The following is a 13,019-nucleotide window of genomic DNA, read 5'->3' on the forward strand; positions in this document are numbered from 1 at the left end:
AATTAAGTTCCAGTCAACTGGAAATGTTATGAATCAGTCTGGAACTGGACATGTGTCTATATCGTCTCAACACACTGTGAAGAGGATGGTTCGAGCGGCCAAAAAATCTCCACGGGTCACAGCTGGAGAATTGCAGGAGTTAGTTGCATCTTGGGGTCAGAAAGTCTCCAAAACTACAATCCGAAGTCACCTACATCACTACAAGTTGTTTGGACGGATTTCAAGAAAAAAGCCTCTACTCTCACCCAAAAACAAACTCGAGCGTCTTCAGTTTGCCAGACACTACTGGAACTTCAAATGGGATCGGCTTCTATGGTCAGATGAAACCAATGTAGAGCTTTTTGGCAATAAACACCAGAGGAGGTTTTGGTGCACACAGAGAGGTAGCTATATGGAAACGTACTTCATGCCCACGGTTAAGTATGGTGGTGGCTCTTTAATGTTTTGGGGCTCTTTTTCTGTCAGAGAACCTGGACATTTTGTTAGTATAAATGGTATCATGGACTCTATCAAATATCTACAGATATTAAATGAAAACCTGACTGTCTCTGCCAGAAAGCTTAAAATGGGCTGTGGTTGGATCTTCCAGCAGGACAATGATCCAAACAATACATCAAAATCTGGATCTGGAGAGATTCTGTATGGAGGAATGATCTCAGATCCCTTGCCATGTATTCTCCAACTTCATCAGGCATTATCGGAGAAAACTCAGAGCTGTTATCTTGGCAAAGGGAGGTAGCACAAAATATTGACTAAAAGGGTGCCAATAATTATTGCACGCCTATTTTTAACAAAGATATTTTTTAAAGATATATTTAAACCTGTATTGTGTTCGCAATTTTTTTTATATCCATGAGAGCAGAGTGAACATTTTTGTGAATTTTTTAAACAAAAGATCAAACGGTTAAACAACAAAGACAATGTTTCACAGCCTTCGTTGCTGATAGTGGAGGGCACTGTGTAGTCTTCACCATGATATAAACACATACACACACAAACACACACACACACACACACACACAAACGCATGCTTCACTGAGAGCTATGAATCATTGATGTGGTTATTGTACTTTTAGAGGTCAAGGCATCTTTTCAGAGGTTCAAAATGAAAATGAAAACATCTGGGCTTTGTATATTCCAAGTACAAACTTCCACTTTAAGCATTTAAGCATATTGCAGTGCAGTGAAGATACACGGATGAACTTTATAGGACGAAACTAATAGACATGCATATTTCCTCTCTCTCTGCCTTTCACTCACTCTCTCTCTCTCTCTCTCTCTCTCTCTCTCACACACACACACACACACACACACACACACACACACACACACACACAGAGCTCACCATAATAAGTGGTGCAATGCCCACATAGTCTCTCTGCAGCATGTAAATCCTCATCGTTCCTTCATCCCTGATCGGATTTCCAGGCCGTTCCAGACGCCACGTGATTGTCTGGATCTGTGCCGGGTCATCCTGCTCACGTGCGTCAAAGTCCAGCTGCAGGACCTCCAGCAGTCCCCTGAGAACCAAGCACCAGCATCATCATCATCATAATCAATATGGCCTAGATTCACACAGCACACACACACACACACACACACACACACACACACACACACACACACACACATTAACTCGAACAAACCAGGCAGTTTAATACCAGTGTTTACAGAAAGATAATGAGAGTGAGTCAATAGAGAGGCATAACACAAATAATAAAAGCCACACAAATCAGGACAAACATCAGACAACAGTGACAATGTTATAATGAATGTTGATGTTGATGCTGATGTTCATGCACCACATTCACCATCACTGTTTACAGCTTTAGTTGACTTACAGAGACACGTTTATTATTACATCTGTTACATTACATTATAAAAGACAAAAAATATCATAGAAAGGTATTTGTATGTTAGTGTCCATGGTGCACGGTGGCTTAGTGGTTACCCCGTGACCCTGAAAAAGTATAATCGGTATAGAAGATGGATGGATGGATGTTAGTGTCTCCTTTCTCTTTATGGATGGATGTTAGTGTCTCCTTTCCCCTGAAAAGGATAAAGCGGTATTGAAGATGGATGGATGTTAGTGTCTCTATATTATTATATGAGAGTCCATCCATCTTCTACCTTTTTCAAGGGTCGTTGGGGAACCTGGAGCCCAGGGAGCATTGGGCACAAGGCGGGGTACACCCTGGACAGGGTGCCAGTCCATCGCAGGGCACAATCACATACACACTCATTCATACACTATGGACACTTTAGACACGCCAATCAGCATGTCTTTGGACTGGAAACCAGAGTACCCGGAGGATACCCCTGCAGCACAGGGAGAACATGCAAACTCCACACACATTCCCCACCAGGAATCGAACCCCAGACCCTGGAGGTGTGAGGCGAACGTGCTAACCACTAAGCCACAGCGACCTGACCATCACACCCATACAGTATGTGGATTTTCCCCAAACTGCTGTCACAAAGTTGGAAGCACACAGTTGTGTGAGTGAACTGCACAGAGCCCTGACCTCAACCTCAGTGAAAATACCTTTGGGATGAACTGGAACACCGAATGTGCACTATGTCTCTATGCCTCCACCCAACATCAGTGCCTGATCTCACTAATCCTCTTATAGCTGTATGGGTAAATCCCCACATCCATCCTCCAAAATCTAGTGGAAAGCCTTCCCAGAAGAGTGGAGGTTATTATAACAGCAAAAGGGGACTAAATGTATAATACTTTGGTCCACAAGCACATACTGTATGAGTGTGATTGGACAGGAGTGCACATACTTTAGACAACACAGTATACATCTAGGACTGGATAACAAGGCAAATATAATACATCACAATACTTGAAGAGATCAAAATATAAAGCAATAGTGTTATCTACAAAATAGCTTATGAACAGTAAAAACTACAAATAAATAATATATAAAATAACATTTTTATATAAAATATATTTAAAAAACTAAAGCACTGAACGAAAGGTTAACACATAAACACACGCGCACACACACACACACACACACACACACACACACACACACACACACACACACACACACACACACACATGCACACTACCTGCTCTATGATGCCCTGACAATTTATAATTTTGTTAGTCATATTTGTGCAGTCCTTCATTTACATTAAGAGAAAAAAAAACAGATTTCACTAATCTTTCACACTAAATTATTCATTTTATGATCTCAACACTGATAAAAACATTAACTTCACATTAACTTACAAAACACAGACTCTCTCTCTCTCTCTCTCTCTCTCTCTCTCTCTCTCTCTCTCTCTCTCTCTCTCTTTCACACACACACACACACACACACACACACACACACACACACACACCCAATGCTCTATGATGTCCTGACAATTTTATTATTATTTTTTAAATAAAGTAGCATAACAGGCTAAAATTCATTAGCAACATCTTGTTATACAGTTCAGATTAGGATGATGTGACATCACTTGTTATTTTAATCTGTGCAAATGTGTTTTTATGTTACATTTAAACAACTGAAGGGTTTATTACGACTAACAACATGTGCGATACAAATTTATTGCGATGTTATTTATCGCAATATATCAGCACATCCAAGTCTGCAATTAAGTATAAGAAACTGAAAATAAGTATTTTGCTTATCATTGGAGTATTTTTCATCCTTTCTTTCATCCCATCATCTTCTGCCATGTATTATGATGAATCCTCCCAGGTTTCCTGTTCGGTGGTTAATATCAGGGTTAAGACATGAGATCTTGGCTCTAATCTCATGCTAAATGTACCGGGTAAATGCACAGATATATCAGGGACGATTAGAGAGAAGTGGGTCATCCTGCGAGGTGGGGGGATGGGGGAGAGGATAGTGCAGGGACTGATGGGTAACTGGTGCCAAAGACTGAATGAGGTGTGTAAAGATGTGATAAATATCCAGGATTCAATGTTGTGCATCGAAGAGGGTCCAAGAGCCTCTCCAAACTCAGTGCTGTTGTTCTTTCCAGTGGACATATTATTATTATTATGGGGCTGCCAACATTTTTGCAACTCACAAAAAAGGTATTGCTCAGAGGTTGCTTTTCTTAGTCTTAATGGTGATTCTCAGATATCTCTCATGTTAGTATCAACACGTCTCAGATTTTTCTCCTAAAATTCCTTAGGAGCAATAAAAGTAGACACAGATGAGACATGAGAAAGTTTTGAGAGAAAAGTAGTCAAAACTGAGAATGTGTTGTGAGAAACATGGGCGATCTCTTTATTGTCTTGCTGTCTCTTTCAAGACTCCATGTTAGGAACATCCTATTGCTCAGAGGTTGCTCTTTCAAAGCTCAGGATATGAAGTTGTGATTCTCTTACAGTATGTGCCTCATTCAGATATCAATTTTGTCTTCACATGTTTACCCTAAAATAAAATATGAAATAAAATATAAAAATAGACACAAATAAGACACGAAAAAATTCTGAGAGAAAAGGAGTCCACCCATCCATTTCCTGTACCGCATATCCTACACAGGGTCACTGGGTAGCCTGGAGGCTAGCCCAGGGAACTCGGGGCGTGAGGCATGGGACATCCTAGATGGGATGCAAAACCAATGCACGACACAATTGCACGCACTTACACACTACAGACAATTTACAAGTGCCAATCAGCCTACAATATATGTCTTTGGACTTAGGAATCCAGAGTACCTGGAGGAAACGTCTGAAGAACGAGAGAACATGCTAAATTTTCCTAGGGTATAAGAGGAATAAAACACTTGGGTGTGTAGCTATAGGAAAATAATTTTGGTGTGGCAACAGTAACTCTGTCATGTTTTATTTCTCTGTCTTTGTCCTCAGCTATGATGTTCATATCAACCTAAATAATGACATTTTGCTTTATGATAAATGAGAACAAGATTATACATGGATTAGCATGTTTTTTTTTTTTTTAGATATTTCTTCAAGTGATAACAGACCGAGGAGACTGTATTATGAATATGTAATGCTAATTAATGTTATTTATGACACGTAACAAAAAAGCTTGCTTGATATAGTTATATAGAACTTATTTAACCCCATCACATAGTCTTCATGCAGAACTCACACTCTGAGCTGTCATGGAGAAAACAGGTTTCCCCAACATCGGGTCCAATAAGATGCACTATCAAGCTTTATCAAACAGAAATGTGGAGCATTTTTCTTTCATTATTATTATTTTACTCTGTTTTACAGTCTATTTCTCAGTTCACTCGACTACAGAAGAACACTCTTATGGCAGCAGTGTTCTTAAGCTCAAGCAGAGATCTCACTCCACTGGTTCGATAAAACTGCGAATTCGAGTCCTTTTGGAAGCCTACAGAGTCACTAGTGGAATTAGTCATCATTACGATGTAAAATCAGACTGGTTTCACTGTGAAATGAACTGCCAGCGCTATTCTCTCTGCAGATTGTCTTACAAATCTTTAACAAACTCATGTGGACTTATGTGGACATGTTAGCATAGAGCACTTTATTATGAACACAGAAAAACTTTCTCTCTCTAAGTCCTAATGATGAAAAAAATATTTTTTAATAATGAACTGCCAATTTCACTACCAGTGGAATTTAATTGCATTAGCTATCTAAAACTGAGTTTGTTTAATTTCCTGAATGATTCATTTTCATCTTTCATGCCAATTAGTGCACAAACTAGTTGACTCTTCGAGACGGCGTATTTCAGTGATCTCGGAGATCTGATTCACATTTCTGAAGAGTCAAGAGAAATGGATCAAGTGATGCTTTCACTGATCAGTATTCAGTATTCTTAGTTGTGTAATGCTGTTAACAGCAGACTGTAATCAAGAGTCCAAATAATCCAGTAAATCTTATAAACAACTGAGTCGTTGGTACAATGACCATATTGAGCATAACAAATTAGAGCCGGTTTAAGTCAGTCATCGTTGGTTTACTGATTTGGATTTATTCAGTTTAGTGAATAAATTTAGTGGTTGAGTGATTTGGATTTATTTATTAATATTCAGTACACAATGTGAAACATTTGTTTAGGATAAGTTTCTTCTTTCTCACTTCAAGCTGATGTTTGGGTCATTTTAAAATTCACTCACAGCTTTCTCATGTTCGTTTCTCCCCATTTTTCTTCTGTAGACTTCAGGTACATGTACAGTTGCGATCAATGTTATTTAACCCACATTTGTAATAAAAACAGGTTTACTGTCAAATTTAAAGACTTTCAGCTGTTATGACGAACAAATCAAACAAAAGCAATTGAGTTGTTCCAAACAATGAATGCTTCTAGTGGTTTCTCCAAATTCAACTGAAAATGCAGCTTAGAATGACTTCTCCAGTCTCAAAGTTATTCAACCCCCTGAATAGAACACCTCACAATAGCACAAATATACATTACTTGCACCAGGTGTGCTTGAGCTGGAACACAGGAAATACCTGAACTGGCTAGGGGTAGAAAATGTATGAAATACCTGGACTGGGCAGAAAAGGGAAGCAACCAGATTTCTGAGAAGGCAGGTTGTGAAAAAGTTGTGTAGAGGGACTGCAAAAGACCTGCAGCAAGACTTGGTGGCACTGAGATTTCAGTGAACACAGTAAGGCGCGTACTAAACGCAAAAAGTTTCCACGCCAGAACTCCAAGACGTACACCACGACTGTCCCAAAAGAACAAGAAAAGTCAGTTCAAACTCATATAAATAAGCCACAGAAGTTTTAGGATTCTGTTCTGTGGAGTGATGAAAAAAACTGGAACTTTTCGGCAAGATGGATCTGCGGTATGTTTGAGGGAAGAAGAATGAAGAAAGAACACTCTGTTCACAGTCAAGCATGGTGGTGGCTCGGTGATGCTCTGGGGCTGCTTTGCATCCTCTGGCACTAGAAACCTGCAACGTGTGGAAGGCGAGATGGATTCATTGAAGTATCAGGAAATCCTAAAAGAAAACGTCATGCTGTCTGTGAGGAAGCTGAAGCTTGGGCATCATCGGACATTCCAACAGCACAATGATCCCAAGCATAGCAAGCATCCCATGCACTAGCCAATGAGAATAAATCACTGTTAAGCCCGCCCACACAAGAGGTTTGGGCCAATTTGGCGAACATAAACTTGTGGAGTGTAAACAAAACACAAAAAATTGCCACTGAGTTCACAGTTTTCATTTTCAGTGTTTTTCTTCTTTCCCATTGTTGTTCATTTCTTGAAAAATTAAGTCCAATACTTTTGGCACAAATTTAATTCCATATTCTGGCACCTAGGTTGTGGAATGAACTTCCCCTAGATATCCAAATAACTGAGTCACTGGCAGTCTTCAAACAAAGTCTAAAGACCTACCTCTTGCAGACGTAGCCCTTTAAAAATAAATAAATAAATAAATTGTGTTGTCTGTGTGCTCTTCTGACTATATCACCTCCCCAACAGAGTTTTCAGACTGATGGTATTCTTAGTCTGTGACCTAGTCAACCAGTATCAGAATGTATTTATTTATAGAGACTACAAAGCACTTCTGTAAGTCGCTCTGGATAAGGGTTTATGCCAAATGCCATAAATGTAAATGAAATATAGTGTGACTAACCATAAAACTGTAACAGCAACATAAAAACAAGTCTGGCATAAATAGGGAAAAAGGGAAGGAGGAGTCTGGAGGAATGAAAACATGGCTAGCCTCAACTTTCTTTATTTAAAAACTTTTCATTTTTCACTACTGTTGTCTGCATCCAATACATTCATAACAGTGACGGGACCTTGGTCTTATGTAAAACACAATAAACGGCAATATCACCATGTTAAATTTTTCTTTAAAAAAACCTCATCAGGTTTGGTCACATGTAATTTGTAATGCACAAAGTAAGTCTCAAAATCAGATTGAAAAGTTTAGCAGCAGTCATCTCCATTAACAGCGCTGTGTTCACACTTTATGTCACATTGTGGAAAAAATCAATAAAGGAAAACAATGAAAACAGTCTAGAGAAAAGTGAAGGCTTGCCTTTTTGCAGTGATGGTGCTCTTCCTTTGACAGGTCACAAACACAATTTGGGTCTTGTCTGGTTTTCCAGGATCCAAGGTGATGTCCCATAGCTGAGTATCACTGGGTCTCGCGGTACTGAAAGACAAGCCTCTATGTACTGTGGCTCTGTAACACACACACACACACACACACACACACACACACACACACACACACACACACACACACACACACACACACACACACACACACACACACACACACACACACACACACACACACACACACAATCATTATTTTTAAACAGTAGTGTTACAAGTCTCAAAAAGTGACCTGCATATGCAGTATGCTCCAGTGGTGTGTTCAAAAAAGAAGTTTAAGTTTGCTTTAAGTGGTCAAAGTCATGAGAACGCTGTTCCTAAGAAAACTGGAAATTTATTTGCTGGAATAGAGGTTAATGATTCAGCTAGCTAGCACAGAAATGTCATAAATAACGACATTACTTCAGACATAAAAAACGTGAAAGTGTATTTCCACATGTTATGCCCTGACATTGCCAGGTGAATAATACATGATCATAAAACCACAGGTCCTCCATCTGAAAACGTTTGGGTTATGCATGTAAGCCTCTTCCCTGAGAATGGAATGACCGGTATCTGTCTATCGGTATCTCTTAGGTTGTTGTTCATACAGACAACCGACATGTGGCTTCGCTGAAGACAAATGAGCTGCTGACGTGGTTTACAGGCTCCGTTTTATAGCCACGCGACACACAAAATGTCACGTCCCCTGACCACGGCAGGCCTATAAATAGGCGTGATTTTACACAGACTTCAGATACTGGTCACGTGCGAGGGCGCTTCCCACAGCGTGAAGCTCACACAACGTTGAGTTCCGTTTGCAAGGGGAAAAAAATTGCATGTGAAAATAAATGAATCATTTAAGAAAAACCACAGTTGAAAATAAATTAGTAATAGAGTATGTGATATATGAAAATAAATTAATCATGTGTAAAAATCATCTGAAAATGAATCATGTGTAAAATTCTGATGTGAAAAGAAATGAATAATATTTTTTAAATCCCGTGTGAAAAGAAATGAATTGTCTGTAAATAATCAACTGGAAAATGAATCATGTGTAAAGAAATCAAATATTGTAAAAAAAATAAATAAATAAATTAGAAGTGAAAATAAGTTAATTGTTTATAAATAATCAAATAAAAAATGAATCGTGTTAAAATTAAATGAAAAATGAATCGTGTAAAAAAAAAACCAACAACAATAAAAAAGCATGTGAAAATAAATGAATCTTTTTTTAAAAAAAAAAAAAAAACAACAACATAAAAAAGGTGAAAATAAAGGAATCATGCAAAGAAAATGATGTGAAAATAAATAAATCATGTAAAAATCACGTATGAAAATAAATGAATCGTGTAAATTAACCAACTATAAATGAATCATATAAATAAATAACGTGAAAATGACTTGTGTAAATAATAATAATAATAATCAAGTGAGAAAGAATGAAAAAATCATGTGAATATATATATTCATATAAAAATCATGTGAAAATAAAGGAATTATCTGTAAAGTAAACAAGCAGAAATTAAAAGCACATGTCTTGCAAGTGTCTAAAACCACATGTGAAAATTTGACATCATTGCATCATGTCACATGACAAGTCAAGTGTGATTTTGCTCTGTAAGTGCTGGAATCTTTAAACTTATCTTAAAATCTTTAAACTTTAAAAGTGGGACATCAGTTAGAGAAACATCCTGAATCCGGGTCAGAAAGGCTGGACTTCTGCGTGCTGGTGTCTTGTTGCAGCACAACAACGCTCGGAGTGATTTCCTTGTTTTTAGACTACTAAAGAAGGCATTAGGCAGAAAGACCTTCTGCTCGGATAAAGAAGTGTAACAGATGGTACATCAGTGCACACGCAAACGAAAACCATTTTTTCTAGAGGAATCCAGACACTTGTTAAGTGCTGGAACACTTGCATTGAGCCAAATGGAGATTATGTAGAAATCTCATGTTCTATTTTGTACAAAAGTCTTATGTGCCAAATTCTTTTATTAGAACTTTTCTTATAGATATTTGTTTTATGACTTTTTCATCACTGAGTCAGTACAAAAGCACTTTGCATTTCCAACCAATACAACAAAAATGAAGTGTTACAGACAAATGCTTGTATGTCAGTAAAGAAAACAACATGAAAAAAAGAAGCAAGTGAAAAACCAAAGTCTCCAGAAGAGCTGAGATAGAATCTCCAAGATGCTCAGTAAAATTAGCTGAGATTGAGAAACCGAGATTGTAACAAATACAGATTTTCTCAAAACAGATTTGTAGATCTCATTGTACAGTTTGCTTCTTCAGATTTGCACTGGAGCTACACGGCTAATGTAGGAAACAAGTAATGGAAGAAAGACCTCCAATTTAGCAACATGTAAACTATATGTCTAAATCATCACACACATCAGCTGCAGGCAGTGAGCCGCATGATACGCTGAGGCAATTACACACTTAATAATAAACACAGGACAAAAAAATAAATAAAAAATCGTCTGACAGCAAGACAAGGGAATGGTAAGAATTCACCGGATGAGAGCGACAGCATGGTATAGGAACTAGTAGCCACAAAAAGCAGGTGTTGGGTAATTAGAAGGCTGACGATGGTGAAATCTGATTGGGTGCTTTAGTGCTTTGAGACAACAGCTTGATTAGATGGGGATTTGGGACTCTTATTTGCATATCATCATAATAGCTGAGGCCGGAAAGAATTAGAGTTACACTGTGAGCATATTGGTTTATGCTAAACGTGTTACTCTTAATTAAATGCAAAATATTTGCAAAGGGGATTTATGAGTAAGGATACACTGATTCTGATAGTTGTCTCGGGATCGGTCCGATACCTTGCTCATTTAATCATTTTCATTAAAAATAATGTGAAAGCATGTAATTGCATGTGATATACAGTATGTCAATGAACAAACCGCACGAAATGACCGCGATCTGCATGTATTTCATGTTTAATTACGGCGATCAAAGCAAAGCAGACTGCAAATGCAAATTGTGCTCCGAGAAAATATCAAGAGGATGAACTCCAGCATCTTCCTACAATACAAGTAACATTCCGAGTTAGCACTTCAGTTCTGCAAGCTCTGAGATATGCTTCCTGCACTTTCCCCTCACTTTCCTGGCATCTTGCATTCATTTTTAATGTCCACACTGGCTGATACTGCTCTGCACATATCAGGTCGCCTGTCCTAGCAGTTATTTTATGCTTAGCAAGAAGAAACTTCCATAAATGCACATGTAATAATAATGTTTTTACAGTTTGTTTGTTTGTTTGTTTTAAACTAGATTGAACCTTCAAACTTATTATTTTATTGATTGATTTTATTTTCATATTTGTTCTGTTTAATTCATCTTTTGTCCTGGTGTATTATACACACCACAGAATACAATACATTATACACAGTATATTATGCATTATCACACATCATGTTGGATTCTGGTCCAAACATGTTGATTCATTTTCCACAACAGAAGTTCAGACTATAGTACAGCTGCATAGTACAGTTCATTCAAAGGGGCTTGTAGGGTTGATGCACCACAAAACCAATTCAAAATTGTGTGTAATCTTTGATAGGGTGACATTTTCTATGAAGCAATTTATTGGTCACTTATGGAAGGAATCTCCAGTGTCAGCGCTTTGTAACAGCCAGAGGTACAGCTATAACGTAATCAATCAACAAATTCGGACTAATCAGATTCCCGAATGTATACGTTTCCCAACATAGGAAAGTCTTCAGGACGAGTAACCTCAAGAGAGAAACAAAGGGAAGCTGGTGAAGGAACGACTGTTTATAGCTGCTACAACATAATAGATAACAGGAATTAACTTGTATTGCATTCATCCCACAACATTAAAAGGAACTATAAATACATCATACATTCGATCTTTCATAATAACAATTATAAATGCTGATAAAATTGCTGTTGTTTAAAAGGAATAAATCATTTGGGGATGTGCTATAGGGAAATAATCAGATTACTTATTCATTTACTGTAACAACACACCCTCTCATGTTATATTTATATTTATATTAAGTTCTCCATGTTGGGGGTGTGTCTAATTCTTTTTCTTGCCACCACAAGGGTTTGTTTTCTGAATCCACACATAAATATATTTGCAGAAAACTTTGATTAGTTTCAGACGTCTTTGTAAATGCATGTACACTTTTGATTTATATTGATGAGAGGGTTTATTGACAGCGTGAAAAACGTGTGTAGTGTTATAGTGAGTTCGGTGAGGTAAGGATGATGTCTCACAGACAAGTGAAAGATGTTAGCCTCCGACAGTTGACGTGTCTTATTTATTTCCATCAGTGTATCTCGACTCTGAGAAACCTTTACCATTTACTCGGCTGCTTTAGACACATCCACACACACACACACACACACACACACACACACACACACACACACACACACAAACACACTCAGGAATCCAGAGTTTTCTAGAAGTTTAGTCAAACACATCTGTTTCCCCAGCGTTTTTGAGCACTGGGTGCTCATGGGTACACTGAGTTTCTCCTCTCCGCGTGTGGTAGTGAGAGAATGAGATTGTGTTCATGCACCATTTCACTCAGAGCCGTAATCGCTGTGGGCCGTGCAGCTCAGAGGAGCATTAATCTGACTGTGCCTCACAGCCTCAGCCTCCTCTCCAGTCTTAACATGCACTTTTTTTAGCTTTATCCACCAACCAGCCAGACACTTTGCCTGTACCCGCTGTCCAGTGCACAGAAATGGAAAGTGAGACGTGTGCCAGCATGAAAACTCCTCCGGAACTTATGGAGTGCAGCAGGAGAGCAGACAGCGAAACGGCTAAAGTGGGAAGGAGGAACGAGCACAGCCAACAGCACTCTGACAAGCTCTGCTATCATCTCTCTTCCGCTCTGTCTCTCTCTCTGTCCATACCACTTCATTAAAATCATCTACACAGTCATGCTGTTTATTTCTTTCTTTCTTTATTTTTTGCAATGTGGCTCTACACACATT

At 38.3% G+C, this 13,019-nt stretch overlaps 1 protein-coding gene across 1 annotated transcript in view; it reads right to left on the reverse strand.

Annotated features, from left to right (window-relative positions):
* si:dkey-1d7.3 (transmembrane protein 132D) overlaps nucleotides 1–13,019 on the reverse strand; it is a 39,021-nt gene that overhangs the window by 10,055 nt on the left and 15,947 nt on the right. The window contains exons 3-4 of the mRNA XM_053687973.1: nucleotides 7,975–8,121; nucleotides 1,346–1,520 (exon numbers count right to left, since the gene is read on the reverse strand). Of these exons, the coding sequence (XP_053543948.1) occupies nucleotides 1,346–1,520; nucleotides 7,975–8,121 (322 nt within the window). The remainder of the gene's footprint in view (nucleotides 1–1,345; nucleotides 1,521–7,974; nucleotides 8,122–13,019) is intronic.

The sequence above is a fragment of the Ictalurus punctatus genome, chromosome 18 (assembly GCF_001660625.3).
Source record: "Ictalurus punctatus breed USDA103 chromosome 18, Coco_2.0, whole genome shotgun sequence".
NCBI classification, from domain to species: domain Eukaryota; kingdom Metazoa; phylum Chordata; class Actinopteri; order Siluriformes; family Ictaluridae; genus Ictalurus; species Ictalurus punctatus.